At 62.8% G+C, this 17,789-nt stretch overlaps 1 protein-coding gene across 1 annotated transcript in view; it reads left to right on the forward strand.

The window, feature by feature from the left end:
• The first annotated feature begins 1,345 nt into the window (after positions 1 to 1,345).
• Positions 1,346 to 17,789, forward strand: part of HTRA3 (HtrA serine peptidase 3) — a 29,812-nt gene continuing 13,368 nt past the window's right edge. The window contains exons 1-2 of the mRNA XM_069593271.1: positions 1,346 to 2,278; positions 15,291 to 15,390. Coding sequence (XP_069449372.1) covers positions 1,396 to 2,278; positions 15,291 to 15,390 — 983 coding nt within the window. The 5' untranslated portion in view covers positions 1,346 to 1,395. The remainder of the gene's footprint in view (positions 2,279 to 15,290; positions 15,391 to 17,789) is intronic.

Genomic DNA, 17,789 nt, shown 5'->3' on the forward strand with positions numbered 1-17,789 from the left:
CCTGGGCACTGCCAGGACACCTGGAACCCGATTCCCTTTACCAACAGAGCACTTGGGGCCTCCAAACAGCCATGCTCACGGCAGCTTCTGCGACCGGGGGGCCTGCCCTTTCCAGGCAAAAACTAAGGTGACCCCAGGGGCCTGCACCCCAGTTTCAGATGGGAGAAGGAAAGCGAGGGATGGGTCCTTTCACTTAAGGCTTCAGTTTCCCCACTGTTGTTGAGTCGCTCAGTCGTGTCCGACTCTTTGTGACCTCATGGCCTGTACCCACCAGGCTCCTCTGCCCATGGGATTCTCCAGGCAAGAATACTGGAGCGAGTTGCCATTTCCTCCTCTAGGGGGTCTCCCCGATGCAGGGATCAAACCCGCATCTCTTGAGTCTGCTGCGTTGGCAGGTGGGTTCTTTACCACATACTTTAACAACTGTGTTCATAACAGCATGGCTCCCCCCCCCCCCCCCAGTAATGCTGTGCAGCTTGTTTGATGCATGTAAAGCCATCATTCTGAGCAGGGCTCTCTAGACCTCAGCAGGCGGCCGCAGGGCCTTGCAAAGAAGGTGCGGACCCCCAGCTCCAGGGTCTTCAGCCGAAGGCTTTCTCCGCCTGACAGGTCGCCCCTCTGACCTGGCTTTGCTTCCGAGCCTTCACCCAGGTTGGGAACTAGCTCCCAACCCACAGGCCCACTACAGCATCCAGACCGTACACCCTCTTGAAGCTCACCTCCAAAGAGGGTTCTGTCCTCTGTCTCCTTGGACCACACCCGCCCACAGCCCTCGTCACACTGCAGGCAGTCCGGTCACCAGGCTCTGGGCCCTCGGGGCAGGGCCCCCAGCCTGGAGCGTCTTTTCTGAGAACGTGTGCAGAATAATCCGCCCCCTGTGGGCTGACTGCGTGCCATGCCCCAAAGCAGAGGACGCCCCATATACGGCACAGCCCTACGCCTTCCCCTTTCCCAGAGGGGAAACTGAGGCACAGGGCTGTCAGGTGACCCCGCCAGGGTTCCAGGGCACCGAGAGCTCGGGCGGAACCAGACAGACCTTGTGCGGAGCCCGAGGAAGCAACTCCTCCGAGCTCCAAGGGCCGGGGTCGGTGGGGTGGAGGTGCTTCCTGGAGGTCTGTCCCCAGCATCTCCCCAGGGGGGGCGATGTCCACCTCGACCGCCGGTGGGCCGGGGGCCAGGCCTGTGAGTCCTGAGGGCACCCAGGCCCAGGAGGCCTGCGGTGGGGGTGGGGGCGCTGGGCCGCAGGGCAGGGAGAGGAGACGGGCTGGGGAGGAGGGGCCGGGACTAACGGTCTGGCCTTGCCCATTCTTTGAAGGGGGGGACCCGGAGGAGTAGCTGAGGTCACTGGAACTGGGACATGAACCGGGCCGGGCGGGTCAGAGACTCCCGCCCGGGATGGTGCCCGCGGCCTGCACGCGGTGGCTCCTCCCCTACAAGGCCCCTGACACGCCGGGCGGGCCGCTGCATAACTATCACCCGGTTCCCCAGACCAGGCAGGCCCAGCTTTTGGCCGCGGGTGGGTCCAGGCCCCGGAAGGCCGGCGCGGGGGTGGAGGGGGGCGGCGGTTGGGCTGGGGCGGAGCTGGCGAGGGGCCGGGCCACCCCCTTTCTGCGAGGGCGGGCGGCCGGCGCCTTAAAACGCGGCAGGGCCGGCCGCCCCGCAGACCGTCGGCCCGGCCGGCACGGGGCGCCTCTCCAGTCCCTCGCCGCCGCGTTCCCCGCGCCCCGGGCATGTCCCTGCGGTCCCGGCGCCCGCCCGCCTGAGCCCGAGCCGCCGGCGCAGGTGGCCGCGTTCCCTCCGTCGGCGCCCGGAGCCGCGGCCTCGGTGCGCGCCCCCTCCCCGGGCCGGTCTCCCGCGCTGCAGCCCGCCGCCGGCCGGTCCGCCATGCAGGCGCGGGCGCTGCTCCTGGCCGCGCTGGCCGCGCTGGCCGCCCTGGCGTTGGCCCGGGAGCCCCCAGCCGCGTCGTGCCCCGCGCGCTGCGACGTGTCGCGGTGCCCGAGCCCCCGTTGCCCTGGCGGCTACGTGCCGGACCTCTGCAACTGCTGCCTGGTGTGCGCCGCCACCGAGGGCGAGCCGTGCGGCCGCGCCGTCGACTCGCCGTGCGGGGAGAGCTTGGAGTGCGTGCGCGGGCTGTGTCGCTGCCGCTGGGCGCACGCTGTGTGTGGCACCGACGGGCACACCTACGCCAACGTGTGCGCGCTGCAGGCGGCCAGCCGCCGCGCGCTGCAGCTCTCTGGGACGCCCGTGCGCCAGCTGCAGAAGGGCGCCTGCCCATCGGGTAAGCGCTCGGCCGGGGAGGGAGCGCCAGCATCGCTGGCGGGGTTGGGGGGGGGTGGGGATGAAGAAGCGTCTCCTGGGAAACGGGGCCCAGAGCCAGGGCGGAACGCTCCCCAGGGAACAAGTGACGATTTCTTTTAGAGATCTCTAACCAGGCTTCCGGTTTTCAGGTCGGGGAACCAAGACGGGGAAAGGTAAAGTGCTGTCCCCAAGGTGGCAGAAGTAGCCCACCGGTGGTGAGACCAAGGGCTCTGACCACCCCAGTGGGCCTGGTCCGCGCAGCATTTCTCCAGCCTCATTAAAATGTACCCACCTTGTGTCTCGTTTCCCCTGGTCCCCACATCCCTGCCCTGCCTGGGAGTTGGATGCAAAGCACTCTTTCCTGGCCTGCGATGTCTGGGTATCCGTACGACAGACAGCAGTTGAGCCACATAGGGTGTTTTCTTTTTCTTTTCTTTTTTTTTTTTTTTGTACTGCATTTAAAATACGTCTCTGGAAGGTCGTTTAGGAATGGTGAGCCAGTGTGTGGCGTCTCTGGACTGTGTGAGGGGGCTCTGTGTGGACAGGCCGTGGGGTAAGAAATCTCTCAGTCCCATCAAAGCTTGGAGCATGCGTGCGTGCTAAGTCGCTCAGTCGTGCCTTTGTGACCTCATGGACTGTAGCCCACCAGGCTCCTCTGTCCATGGGATTCTCCAGGCAAGAATTCTGGAGTGGGTTGCCATGCCCTCCTCTAGGGGGTCTTCCCCACCCAGGGATGGAAGCCACATCTCTCGTCTCTTGCCTTGGCAGACCAGCTCTTTACCGTTGAGCCACGGGAGAAGCCCAACCTTAGAGTAGACCCCCTAACCTGGGGTTGGCTCCAGGTGGCTTCTTGCCACACAGGCTGACCCTGTGAAAGAAAATGCTAGAAAACCCTGCTGTGCCCATGTTTGTCTGGGGCATCTCTTGGGAAGGCAGGCTCCCGCGTTGGTTCCTAGGCGCTCTGAGAACAGCACCCTGTGCTGAGTTCACAGCAACCGAGAGGAATCAGGCTCCGAGTGTGCCCTCAGCCCACAGCTGGGGAGATGCTGACCCCCAGGACGGGCTCCACCGTGGGGCACAAGGCCACCTGGGAGCCAGGGAGCCTGGAAGGGCTGAAGTGCCAGCTCTTCTGGGAAGAGAAGGCAGTGTGAATCGCCACATGGAGACCTTAGCGTGTGTGGTGAGCCAGGTCAGGGAGAACACACAGCCCAGAGCAGCTGGTGTGCAGGGGTGTGTGTGCGTGCACATGTGTGCGAATGTGTGCACACATGTGCATGTGCGTGTGTGTGCGCATGTGCATGTATGTGTGCACGTGTGTGCGTGTGTGCATGTGTGTGACACCCAAGGCTGGACAGCTTGTCAGGGACAGGACCATGCGTGTCCCATAAACACTGTGCCTTAGATTTCACCCTGTAGACCAGGCTTCCCAAATCGGGTCTGGGATTCTGAAAACAAGTGTCCTGGGGCCCAAACGTTCTAGAAAGTAAACTCCAGCCCTGCAGTGGGGAGTCACATTCAGCTTGAGTCTTTCAGAGCTCCCTGCAACACGGTAAAAAAAAAAAAAAATGATAAACACCTAGGGTTTCCCAAGAGAACTCCAGCAAAGAGGTCCTTCCCGGGAGAACGCACGGGGCCTCCCCCTGGCACGCCGGGGTTCCAGGGAGCCTGGTTTGGGAAGCATTATGTGGGATTAGCCATGATTATATGGGACAGCCTTTGAAGGGTTTTAAGAGAAGTGATTGTGATGTGCTCAGGCTTGTGCTTGGATTGTGCCTGGGAGACTGGGGGCGTGGGGCCACTCAATGTCACGGGGGTGGAAAAGTTATCATTTACTGCGTGCCCACTTCACCCTCTGCCTTGGGGCTCAGAGCCAGCAGGCCCATCTCAGGCCATGCTGGCAGGTCAGATAGGCAGAGGGCTCAGGGTGGGCTCCCCAAAGCCAACTCTCCCAAGTAGTGGATGCTCTTAGAGTCAGGCTCCAGGGCGCCAGGGGCTGGAGTGGGTTGGAGGTGGTCTAGGCATTTCGAAGCCTTTATTTTCTTTAATAACTATTAAATGTTGTATTCTTTTTTAAAATGTTCATTTACCTGGCTGCGCCGGGGCTTAGTTGAGGCCCAGGGGATCTTTAGTTGTGGTTGGTGAACTCTTAGTTGTAGCAAGTGGGACCTAGCTCCCTGGCCAGGGGTTGAACCTTGGGCCCCCCGCATTGGGAGCACAGAGTCTTAGTCCCTGGACCACCAGGGGCGTCATGAAACCTTTCTTCTTGGCCGATGGAGTCCCAGCTTGCGAAGCCCCTGCTCTGCGTGTCCTGCTCGCCGTGGGCTGGCAACAAGGCCCCTGCAATGAGGCAGAGCCCGGCTGGGCCCTGGAGAAACGGATGGAGGGAGACACTGGAGGCTGAGCAGAGAACGGTAGCGTGGCGGCCACAGGCAGCCGCAGAGGGCTCAGGGGCGGAGTGGGAGGCCCGCAGCTGGGGCTGGCCCTGCCCCTCCTCCGAATGCGGTGCTGCCCACGAGACCCTGCTCCTCAGTTTCCTCATCTGTCAAGTGGGACGAATGCTCAGTTTCGGTGAATTGGTGCAGAGAGTAATGAGCTACGGCACGCAGACACGTGCCTCCAACCAGCGGTCGCCAAACGGCCGGTTACTTTGTGTGTCATGATCGCGCTTCTGATGCCTCCCACCACCCTTTCCATCACCTGACCAGGCCTGGGAGGCTCCCCAGAGGCAGAGCTCCAGTGCTGAGCGGTGGGAGGTGACCCGGGCTCTCTGGACAGGTGATGGGGAGGATGCAGGGAGCTGGGAGCCGGGCAGAGGCAGAGGGACCAGCCGCACCGGGTGGGCGCGCAGACCGCAAGCCCTGTCTTCAGAGCCCCCTGGGGCAGGGGGCGCCCAGAGGGTCTGCGGCCACGGTGGCCTCGGTGGGCGGGGCCAGATGGGCCCAGCCTCCCATGGGTGCCTTGCACACCACGGTTCGCGGCCCGCCCCTGCTCCCGGCGCCCGGGCACAGGGACCTCAGACACCCGGCTTCCCGCAAGGCAGCAGGGGCAGAGTCCAGCCCCTGTGGACTGGCGCTGTCTCACTTGGCGAATCCGTTCCTTACTCATGCACCCGAGATGTGCTCACGGAGGCAGGGAAGGGCCAAGTGATGGGGCTGAGGTCACTCGGCTGGGAAATGACAGAGGCAGGCCTGGCCCGGGTCCGGCTGACACTCTTCTTCAGGCAGGGCGGTGGGCCCCCAAGGTCTGGGGTCAGGATCAGGCCTGGGTCTCCAGCGCCAATAGGCTCAACCTCTATAGAGCATCCCTGGTGGCGATACTCGCTCCCCGACCCCGGGCCTTCCCAGGGCCTGGTCAGAAATCACTGGGTGATGTCCACGTGTAGCGGCAGGTAAGGGGCTACTATCTTCAACATATTCCCCTGGACGTGAGTCCTGCCGGCTCCACCCTCACTTGCCTTCGGATGCACCCAGGGTCCTGTCTCCAGCCCCCTCCTTCCCTGAGCCGAAGTCCTGTGTCCTGGTCCGACAGGACCACCCCTGGGGAGTTTAGGTCAGAAGGCTCCGTCACGCTTTGACCCCTTACTTCCCCTCGTTCCTCACTCCCTGTCTACAGGAGGGTCCTCAGCTAGACCTTGAGATGTTCCCCCCAGGGTCCCTCCAGCCACGCTGGCCTCCGCGGACCTTTTCCACCTCCCTCATCCTCCCTTCGGTCACTTCTTCACACGGCGGCCAGGGTGACCGTGATAAATCCGAGCTGCCCATCACGGGTGGGACCCCTGCAGCCGTTCCCCAGCACCTACCCTGAGCCTCAACCCCCTGTGCCGTCTGGCCCTGCCCACCCCTCCAACACCCTCTCCTCCCCTGCTGCAGCCACACTGGTCTCCTTTCCGCCTCGGGGTCGTTGCAAGTACAGTGTCTGCTGCACCCAATTCCCATTCCTTCACCTTCGTAGGACCGAGTCCTCAACTTGCCTTAGCCTAGATGAGCTGCCCTCCCTGACTGCCTGGGTGGTCCCTTGCATCAGCCTCATGGGCCCACCATGGGGACTCCTCTGAACCACCTCTCATTTCTTCTCTGACTCAATGTCTTATTTTCAACTTCACCAGGCTCTGAGCCTCACAGGGCGGACGTCTGGTCTGTTGGTTCTCTGCAGGCCTGGTCCAGCAGCTGAGCTCAGTTGGTGCCGTTGGAATGAAAGGCCGGCCCACATGGTGGGTGTCTCTCCTTGCATACTCCCAGTGATGGTGGGCTCACTACCTACCCAGGGAGCTTTTGCGCCTTCCCATGTCTGTGCAAGGCAGATGCTACGTGTCGGGGAAGAGTATCCATCAAGGGGAAAGTAAAGGCCAGAAAGCTGTGTCTGCATGGAGCAGAGGGGTCTCTTTTCACAGCCTCTGCCCACAGCTGCAGACCAGGAGGCCTGCGCGTCTGCAATTCAGAATTTCGAGCCCCAGGGCAGTTCATTCGTTCTCAGTCGCTGAGAGGTCAGTCGTCCGACCCTGTCCCTGGGATTTTCCCAGCAAGAATCCTGGAGGGCAATTCACAACGTGGCATTTAATCACCAGTTTTTATTGTTCAGCCCCAGAGCAGGTGCCAGTGGAGACTCTGGGCTCTGTTTATTTAAGAGCTTTGTTGACTTTCGGTGCTTAATCCTCTTAGCAGCTTCCCGGGCCTTGCACTCAGGACTCACCAGGGCCCCCACCTCTCCCCTCCCCGCCCCCCCCGCCCCGGACCAGGGGCTGAGTTGCAGCCTCTGGTGGCTCCTGAGGACCCGTGAGGAGCCAGGGATCCGGCCAAGAGGAGCTTAGGGCCTGGACTGCTGTGCTGCCATCCTTTCCCGGCCAGGGCTTGGCCTGGACGGCACCCTCACCCCGCCACCTCACACTCCCTAAAGCTGATCTGGAGGTGCGCTGGGATCCCACAGCACCCCATCCGGTCCTGCCTTCCCCAGGCCTGTCCCCTTCCAGTGCACCTCCACACGGGACCCCCACTTGCCTTTGGGGACCAAGCAGGACTTCCCATGCAGCCCACCGGCTCAGTATATCCTGGGCTCTGCTTCCTGTCCACTGCCACCACCACCACCACCAGCCGAGTCCCTGTGAAATCCCTGATCATCTGTGCCGTGAAGGGGAGGGAGAACACATCTTTGGGATGAGGAGAGGGAGCAATCAGAGAGAGCTTCCTGGAGGAGGTGGCATCTAAACAGCCGTGGAGATGGCCGATGCAGGCAGAGCCTGTGCAGAGGAGGATAGCAGGAAATGCTAAGCATAGGCGGGAGGAGCAGTGAGGGTGAGCCATCTTCAGGAAGTGAGAGACCCCTGAAGCTTCTGGGTAACAGGTGTGCAGAGCAGGGCATGGGGCCCAGCTCACAGGAGTCTGGTGCCTGAGTGGGTCTGAGCTCGGCTGGCAGCCGAGGGGGACAGGCCCCAGAGGCTCTGGGGTCTCATGACTGAGGGGGCAGGGTGCAGGGCAGGTGGGTGGTTGGGCCTGTCCTGAAAGAGCAGGTTTGGAGAGCTCTTAGGTTCTGGCGTGGGTTCTGGTGTGGAGGGTATCCAGTGGGAGATGGGCTTCCGCGGCAGGAGCCTGGCTGGTAAGCGGCCCTGTCCCTGGGTTGGTGCTGCTGTGTTGCTGTGTTTGCATCATTGAGGGGGGTGGCTGAGGTTTGGGGCAGGGCCGCAGGCTCATCGCCCCTCCTGACTGTGGGAGCCCCCTCCATGACCTGTGGGGCCCGTGGAGCCCCACCCCCACTCCATCCAAATCCAGGTCTGAGCTTGTCTTCAAGTCCACATCCCAAGCGGACCCAGTGGAGACCACCCAGCCACTTGGGGGATAAACTGTCCCGAGTCCGTCATGCCGCGAGCATTGTGCCAGGGGAGCCGGAGCCCAAGTGAGCCAGGCTCAACCCACTGACGGCGTCCACCTGGCCCGACACTTGCCCCTCGGCTGCCGAAAGCCTGGGAGAAATGAGGACAAGCAGAGTCACGTGGCCTCCTTGCAGGCCTGGGGTTTGTACAAACCGGGTGTGGAGTGGTGGGCCACTGGCTGAGTCCCGCCAGAGGCACTGAAAGCCACCTCCTCCTGGGCTGCTCTGATGCAGAGAAGCCAGCAGGCTTTACCAGGGTCAAAGGCGAGGCCTTGTGCTGCAGGCTGAACGCCCGTCGTGTCTGGGTGTGTTTGTCATGGCTCTTATAAGAAAAGACCCCAGCAAGGTGCAGTGGCCTGCCCGAGGTCAGCAGGTGGGAAGAGACAGCTCTGCCCTGAGACTGGTCTTGGCCACCGGGCAGGCCTCCAGCCCCTTGAGGAAGTGGCCTCCCAGCTTTGATAAAGGTGTTGAATAGTTGGAGAAAGAAAGAAAGCACAGACTCCTCGTCCTAGAGTAGCACAGACATGGCCAGGACATGTGGGTGTGTGTCTCCCAAACAGAACACCAGGTCTGCTGCAGAGGGGAGCAGGGGGCCCCTGGGGTTGTGCCCCACACAACCTGCCCGACTGTATGCTTTAGCCCTCTAGCAGAGCCAGGACTGAGACCCAGTTCTGTTCGAGTTCCACCACTTCCCGAGGTGAGGCCCTGCAAGTCTAGGCTCTCCACACCTCAGCTTCCCCATCTGTGAAGGGGGGCCAACAGACCCTCCTCCCTGGATCACTGACAGTCGATGAGATAATTTACCCCCGTGTAAGGGTTAACAGGCCTTGGTGGAAAGAAACCTAAACATTGCCAAGTGGACGTTTCTGATGTGCATGGAGTTTATGAGAGGGAGGCAGGGCCATTGAGGATGGGAAGGAGCCAGAAGGCAGCGCTGGCAGAAAGGCTGCCACATGCCAGGCCTTGCCCACGGGGGTTCCATTGGCCTCGTTTAGCCCCCATGTCACAGCTGAGTCAACTGACGGGCCAGAGGAGTCAACTGATGGGCCAGTAGGGCAGGGAGGGCTTCCTGTAAGAGGAAGACCAGGGGTTGACCCCACCTTAGCTTCCGGGTGGCCTGGAGTCCTGCCTGGCCTGTGGGGCCCCTTCATAAAGCGCAAACAGGCTGGTGGAAGAGCCCTCTGCCCCGTGGCATTGGCTGCAGCCGCAGTGGGGTTCACAGCCGGAAGAGCTGGGCTGGCCCCAAGCTGAGGACCGGCCATGCCAGGCTCTCCTGGGAGCAGGACAGCCCGCCACCCTGGACAAGGACCAACGAGGAGAAAGAGACGTGTCAGGGGTCGGGGGACCTGGCTGCCAGCCTTGCTGGGTGCCCTGACCTCTCTGAGCCTTTTTCCTCGCCTGTACAATCGTGATGATCCCTGCCCTGCAGAACAGCTGTGAAAATTCCCTGAAGCCTAAATGCCCAGAGCCTGGGCTGGTGTGGCCTGTGGAGTGGAGGTCTGGCTGCAGCCCTCAGCCCTGTGTTCCAGGGATGGGAGCCTGGGGGTCACAGACAGCAGGGGTCCCCCCTCCCTCCTACCCCACCCCTGGAGCCGCAGCGGGATCTGAAGTCACCGTCTTTGGCTGCGGGGAGACAGTTCACTCCGGGACAGGCATGTTTTCAAGAAAAAGAAAAACACAGGCAGAGAGCCATCCTGGGAACTAATTAGATCCGGAAGGCAGCCCCTGGGGCTGCAGAGCGGCCCCTTGTGGGTGGTGGGTGGGGCCTGGGGGTGTGGACAAGAGGCTGCGGAGGAGCCCCTGGGACGGTGCACCCACTCTCAGGCCCCCCGTTCTCTGAGGCTCTCTGCTCACTTCTGTGGGTCGGGGTGCCCAGGCCATGGGGACTTTCTCGAAGGACAGGTCTGGGAGGGGGTCACACAGGGCCTTGGGCCCCAGATGAGACAGCTTGGTCCCTGAGCCCACTGAGTCAGGCAGGGCGGCCTCCCCAGGGGCAGTGTGTGGGTCTCGGCCTGGGGGTCTGCAGGAGGACTGACTACAAAGGCTGGGGGGGCCACTGCAGAACGTGCGTGCTTGGGGAACCACAGCCGAGGCCACCGGGAGGCGGGTACGGCACTAGCGAGGCTGTGGGACTAAAGGGGAAGCCCCGGCCCCCAAGCCCGGGCGAGAGGTTGCCCTCCGGCCTGCAGGCTGTCAGCGTTGTGGATGGATGGGCCCAGCCTGGGACCTTGTGGGTACTTGCTGATGGTCCCTCCATCCTCAGTTCTTAGCTGACTGCTGGGTGAGGACGGGGGCAGCAGGGGAGTCTTCTGATTGCAGGAGGCAATAGAAGAATGGGCAGTGACCTCCGAGTTAGAGGGAAAAACCCTGAGTCTCAGTCCTGGCTCTGCCCGCTGTGTGCTAGACAGGTGAGGTGTACAGTTAGGCAGGTTGCGCACTGCACAGTTCCAAGGGCAGCTGCCACGCTGTGATCTCTGTTAACAACGGCCAGGGTTGTACAGTTCACAACCTGTGCGACAATACGCGTGGCCCTGGGTGGGGTGTCTGGGCCAGTCCCTCTGCCTTCCTGGGCCGGGACTTCCCCACCCGTTCCCCGGGCCGTCGTGAGCACCCAGAGTCAGCACACACAGTAGAGCCTCTTTCAGGGTCCGCCACTGTCAGCCCTCCTGGAAGCGCTGCCACACAGAAATGCAGGAGGCGGGCGCTGGGCACACTTTTCCCATCCCCGGGAGGTGCCACTGGACACCTGGCCTTGACTGCTTTGCGCTGTTTTCAAGGTCTTCCTGACTAGGACTTCCAAGGCCCGCGGGCTAGGGCTAACACAAACACACACGCACAAAGTGCTAACAGCTGAATCTGGTCAAGACTCACTGTTGACTTCAGAACTCTGGCTCCAGGACAGGGTGAGGCCGGGGTGGGGGTTGTCAAAAACCCCCCAAATAAACAGAGTCCGCCTCCCAGCCGTGGGGCCCGCGGTTTTCATGTGGAGCACGGCGGTGGGAACCGCGTCTCTCCTTTCCCACTGATTCATGGGATGACTCATCTGTGTGTGGGGAGGCGGCCCAGGCAGCCCGCCCTGCCCCGCCTCCCCCCCATCCCCACCACCCACCTCGCCCTCTTAAAGGGACAGGACCTGGTTCCGGGGGGGTGGTGGAGGGGGTTGCTGTGAACCAGCTGGCTGACTCAGGAGCTCTGCAGGGGCCCAGGGTCAGGGAGGACAGAGGTTCTGGAGGCACCAGGCCTGTGTCCACCCTCAACCGTCTTTACCTCCAGCCTGTTTCCTGGCACACGGCTCCCACGGCGAGACCTGCTTAGCAGGCTGAACAACCTTTGTGGTGGTGTTTGCAGACCTACTGTGTGCTGCTGGGTCAGTTGAGGTCTGGCAGAGCATCCCTGCTCTCCATCCTTCCCACCCTCCCCCTCTCAGGGGCTGCCTTGGGGGTCACCTCTGCTGGTGACAGCTGGGCTGTGAGGCATCCCGACATCTGCTGTGTCCCAAAGGAGCTGGTGTATGGGTGGGAGGTAAGTCCTGCCCACCTTCTCCCTGGGGTTCCTGCAGCCACCAGGGCCCTGCCGCCTGCGGCGCTGGAAACTCTTGCTCTCACACCCCCCTAGCCCAGCGCATGCACGTGCACACACACATGCAAACACACGCACGCACACACATGCACGCATGTGCACACGCATGCACACACGTGTACACGCACGCACGTGAGCACACGCATGCACGCATGTGCACACATGCACGCACACACGTGTACACACACACACGTGCGCACACACGCACGTGAGCACACACACGTGCACACACGCACACACACATGCAAACACGCGCACACACATGCATGAATGTGCACATAAGCACGCATGTGCACACACACACGCACACACACGTGTACACACGCACGCACGCATGCACACACGCACGTGAGCACACACACACGCATGCACACACAGCCCGGACCAGGCCTCCCTCTCTCCAGTCTCTGTTTTTTCTGCGTCTAACTTGCCTAGAGGAGAACCTTCAGGAAATCCACAAACCGAAGCACAGTCGCCCGTCGCCCTGCCTCTGCCCCGGTGGCCACCATGAAACCTTGTGATGTGTTTTCCCACCAGCCTGTAACCTGTGAATGTTTTACAGGGGGTTTTTGTTTTCAATTCGTTACATGAAATCGAGTGTGGCCTATTTTAACTCATCTCTGGAGAGGCTGCATTGGAAAGGAGAGCATCTGGGGGACGGTCCATATGCGGTCTGGATCTGCGGGCAGCCGGGTCAGCGCCTCAGCGGCTTGGGCAGCTCAGGGCACGCTCTGCCAGCTGGCAGGACCTGCTGGGCAGGGTCAGCCAGTGGGGAGCAGATGTGCCTAAAGCTGTGGAGTCCCTGAGATCGGGGATGGAGTCAGAGTCCCAGAGGTTAGGGATGAAGTCCCTGAGGTCAGGGATGGGGTCCCTGAGGTCGGGGACAGGGCCCCTGAGGTTGGGGATGGGGTCCCTGAGATGGGGAACGGGGTCCCTGAGGTCAGGGATGGAGTGAGAGTCCCTGAGGTCGGGGATGGAGTCAGTGTCCCTGAGGTCGGAGATGGGGTCCCTGAGGTCGGGGATGGAGTCAGAGTCCCTGAGATTGGGGATAGAGTCAGTCCCTGAGGTCGGGGACGGGGTCCCTGAGGTCGGGGATGGAGTCAGTGTCCCTGAGGTCGGGGACGGGGTCCCCAAGGCCGGGGACAGGGTTGTGTGGTGGCACGGCCTCTTCTGGCCGGATGCTCTCACCCTTCTCTGCCTTGTTCACACTGGGCCTAGTTTGTGCTCAGCCAGATCCACCCGGAGCTGCCCTCATGCTGTGTCTTTGCACCTCTGCTCCCCCAACTCAGTGCGCCCTTCCAGGCACTGGACTCCACAGCACACCCCAGGCCTGCCTCGGTCCCATCGCTGGTCGCACGGTGCTGGGACTGGCCGGTCACTGGCCCGTTCCCAGCACGGGCTGTGTGCCCAGAAGGTGCTCGGCACCCCATGAGAGCGAGGGCAGCAGACCGGTCTTATGCCGGGAGCCCCAGGGAGGATCTGGAGGAACCTGCTGGCGGGGGTGGGGGAGCTGCCTGGAGGAGGAGGGGCTTGAGCTACACCTGGGACGGGCCGGAGCATCGTGGTGGGGAGGGCTCGGGAGAGATGCGGGCAGGAGGAGGCACAGACAGCGGGTGACAGAGCAGGGCCTGGGGGTGAGTGGCCCCACCGGGAGGGGCGACACCTGGCCTTGCCCGCCCCAGTGCAGAGTGGGGGTGGGCACGAGCCCAGACTAAAGAATATCCAGGCCTAGTGCCAAGCCCTCCGCTGCCTGGGTTGTCCGGGAACCTTGGGGACAGGGGGGTTGCCTGGTAGGGGAGAAATTTGTGAGACGGCAGAACCTGAAGTGGCCCCTCCGCCCTGAAGGCAGACATGAATGCAGGTTCCCAGCGCCCTTGGGCAGGGCCGCAGAGCTAGGCTCAGCCTCCACGGGCTAGCTGGCCAGTAGCTTCTCCTCCAGAATTTCGGGGACCACTAGCAATCCACATGGAAATAAGCGTGCTGGGCACCTGTGTGTGCTGGGAGCCACAGAGCCCTGGCCGGGGTGGGCCCCAGGTCTCTGACCATGACCTCTGAACCTGAAATGCTACCCCTCCACTGGGCTCCGCCTCTGCAGGGGGTCCCTGGCGGCCCGCCGTTTGATCGTCAAGGAGCCAAGAGTGGGGCACATCCCAGCTAGGCTCCGGCCACCCTGGACAGGCGGCCTTTGATTCAGGCTGACCGCGGGAGGCTGGGCCCTGAACGGTCAGTGACCATGGGCTGATTGAGAGGCAGACATCACAGGATCAGTAGGGTGGGCCCTCCTCGCCTCCCCTGACCACAGAGCCCAAGGCAAGCTCTCTTCTGGGCCCCGAGTCCCAGTCAGGCTTTAATGCACAGTCAGGGCCTTGAGTAGGGGATCCAGCAGGGAGGGGGTCCCTAAGGTGGGTGGCCTAAGGGTCACCTAAGGGAGATCTGTGGCCCCGTCCAGAGCCTGGCTCTCCTCCAACGGAGTTTCTGTTTTTCTACCTTCGGGATGGAACTGATGACCCCTGCCCTGGCTGCCCCCTGGACAGCTGGGGAGATGAGTCCGGCTGTGGGTGGGGACCTCACTTGTCCACAGAGGTTTCCGAGGCCCCGACCGTGGGCCTGCGCTCCTTCCCGTCCCTTTGGACAGTCAGGAAAAACCAGATTTTCTCTAGATCCTGGTGTCCAGTCACTTCGCAGAGACCCTCAGCTGCGGGGCTGGGCTTTACGGGCTGAGCCCTCTTTACTCAGCAACTTCGGGGAGCCTTAAGGTTTGCAAGTCACGGCCTGTTCCCTCAGCTCTCTGGAGCGGGCAGGGGTGGAGAGGCCCAGAGACTGTAAGCGATTTGCCTGAAGCCACACAGCTGGAGCCCAGCCCGTTGCTCCTTTCGGGCCCTGGGAGCCTCTTAGAAGCAGTGCTGAGCAGCACGGGCTACAGATGACCCTGCTGTCTAGTGGAGGACCTGGGAGACCCCAGCACATGTGCCCACAGGGAGACCAAGGGGAGTGGGTCTCGTGGCACCCACATACCTCAGGCCTGTGGTCCCGGCAGGCGGCTGCTGATGGCAGCAGAAATCTGAGCCAGTGAAAGCTCCAGGGAAGGTCGCGAGCTGCCTGGCAGGACATCCTGGGGCCGGGCCAAGCTTGGCACACACGTGGAGGGGCCCTGGCAACTCAGACGGCGGCAGCCCGACGCGGCCCAGGAGGGGGCCACCCCATGGCCGGGGGCTTCGGCCGTGACCTTGTCCAACCACTGCACAGGCCCAGGGCCTGCAGGGACAGGCCAGAGCTGCAAGCTGGGGTGGGGGACAGTTTCCTCACACCAGCACACTGCTGTCTAGGAGAGAAAGGGCAAGGGCCCTTGGCAGCTGGCCCAGATAGGTCCAGCCCGAACTTTCTGTGAGTGCTACGTGTCCTAGCGTAAGTGTCCTGACCTCTCGGAGCCTCCCGGCGGCCCTGGCGATATAAGGTGGGGAAGCCCGGCGTCCGCCACCCTTGGGAGAAGCGAGCCCTGTGCCTGGAGGTCTGGGCCTCACTAATGCACCTGGTTCTTCCTGCCAGTACAGGTCTCCACCAGCTGACCAGCCCACGGTACAAGTTCAACTTCATTGCCGATGTGGTGGAGAAGATCGCGCCGGCTGTGGTCCACATAGAGCTCTTCCTGAGGTGCGTGGAGCCCCTCCTACCCCCACCCCACCATCTGCTGGGCCCAGACTAGACTCGATCCCAGCACTGGGGGGAAGGGGGCCAGTAGAGACGAGAGTGGCTGTGGAGTCCAGCGGACCCTGCTCAGACTTCCTGGTCGCTGTTGCCCTGGGGAGGACGCCCCTCCCCGACCCTGACCAAGTGGCCTAAGGAGGCAGAAAGCAGCTCGCACTTGACCCAGCTGTAGCGGCTGCTGCAGGGTCACGAGGGCTGTCTGAGCTGATACCGCCCTGCAAACCCCCGGCTCCCACAGAATCCTGGGGTCTCCTCCCAGACCAACTTCGACACTGCAGCTCTGTCTTAACCTCACGGCCGCTGTGTGTGGAGGGGGCTGGCAGGGGCCCAGACGGGACACATAGGGTCAGACACTCCCCTTCCATCCTGTTGGGGTCAGAGGGAGCCAGCCTCTTGCATGCCATGCTGCCCGAGGGGACCATCGCCAAGGCCTCGGCCACAACCCCGGGGCCTCGCTTGACTTGACTTCACAGCTTTCCCCAAGCAGTGGGGGCAGCCAGCGTCATCAAGCCCCCCAAAGCACAGGGGACGAGGCAACCCGCCCCCAACCCCACCCCGAGCAGGGGGCCAGGAGTGGGCAGAATCGCTCCCACACTGACTCCTGACCCCGGCACGGGACCCCGCCCCTGCCCGCTGGCCGTGGAGCTTGATCAGTGGGAGCACCTGCATCCCGCCCCCAACCTCTGGAGGCCTAGGGGCTGAGCAGATGCCTGGTGCGAGCTCAGCACGGTCCTCGGAACCTGCTCTGTGCCCGTCGCCGCACGGGCTGCCCTTCCTGCCCTCCTGAGCTTCTCCCATCGCCCCGGCCTGGTGCCGCCTCCCGGAGGAGACAGCCAGGCCCAGCAGCCCATACCTCAGCGCTGACCGACAGCAGCTGCACCGTACTCCGAGGCCCTCCCACGGGTCGGGAAGGCAGGGTCCCATGCTCCCATTTCTGGATGTGGAAACAGTGGCCCAGGCAGCTGCCCCAGGCTCAGGGCTCCCCCCCAGGTCTCTGGCATCTCAGAGCCAAGCCCATCCCCCTGCAACACCCTGACCCCTCACTGCCTTTCCCACGGGCCCCAGACCCTGAAATGTGTCTCTAAGGAAACGACAGCCCAATGTGTGAATGGCCCGTCCTTGGCCTTGCAGGTGGTTGTTGGGGGGCAGCGTCCTTCCAGACACCAGCCCTTGAACCAGATAGTTGCTGACTACAGTGGGAGGCCGCAATGGTGGGTCCAGCCTTCCTTGGAGGCTGAAGTCTTGGGGTGGGGGCAGGGTGAGGCCGAGGTGGGCACCATCCCAGACACGGGCAGCGTGGTCCTCCAGCACAGGCACCTCCGGCTGTGACCTCCGAGTGCACAGGGAGGGGCCCTGGACTGCCTGGGGCTCTTCCTCAGACCCGAGGCGAATCCTGCACCCGGCAGGCCCCGAAATTGGGTGCAGCCACTGCTCAGGGAACTGCACGGAACCGGGTGGAGGCAGGAGCTGGTCTCAGGCCTGAGCAGACAGATGCTCTGGTCACCACTGGAGGGGCTGAGTGGCCAGGCTGCCCAGGTCAAAGCCTGGCTCTGCCCTTCCCCTGCCTGACCCGGGCGGCTGGTTCGTGTCCCTGGGCCGGGGTCCCCACCTGTGAACTGACTGTGGGCAGGAGGCTGACCTCTCTGAGCCTCAGTCTCCTCATCCAGGAAATGGGCTGACACCACCTCCCCTGACCCGGGAGGCTGGTTCATGTCACCAGGCCTGGGTCACCACCTGTGAACTGACTGTGGGCAGGAGGCTGACCGCTCTGAGCCTCAGTCTCCTCATCCAGGAAAGGGGCTGACACCACCTCCACTGACCCAGGCGCCTGAAGGCCTTGTTTCCCCACCTGTGAACTGGAGGGCCTCTCTCTCTTGTAGGCCGGCCGTGAGCACGGTGGGACTCGGTCTCTGGCTCCGTGGGCACTCTTGGTGACCTTGGTAGTCCCTGACCTGCTGGGGAGGTGGCGTTTCTGCGCTTCCCAGAGATCCTCTCTGTTCTTCCTCCCCGCCCTTCCCCATCCCCGCCCCCAAACACACACACACACACACACACACACACACACAGTTAGACCCTTTATGGCTGGTGTCTGTCCAGCAGCCTCAGGCATGCTTGACCTGCCCCGTCCAGACCCTGCACTGCGGCCCCAGAGACAGTGGCGACCCTCCCCCGGGAAGGCCCTGAGCCTTCCAGGGCTTCAGGGCAGGCAACCAAGGTGCCAGAGGGAGGTGGGAGCATGGGCCCCTCAGTGTTTATGACCCTCTCTCTGTGCAGCTGGAGATTAGGAAGCTGACATTCCCCGAGGGCCTGCTGAGTCCCGTGGAGCTGTGTGCACATCCTCCTGT

The sequence above is a fragment of the Ovis canadensis genome, chromosome 6 (assembly GCF_042477335.2).
Source record: "Ovis canadensis isolate MfBH-ARS-UI-01 breed Bighorn chromosome 6, ARS-UI_OviCan_v2, whole genome shotgun sequence".
In the NCBI taxonomy this organism is placed as follows: Eukaryota; Metazoa; Chordata; class Mammalia; order Artiodactyla; family Bovidae; genus Ovis; species Ovis canadensis.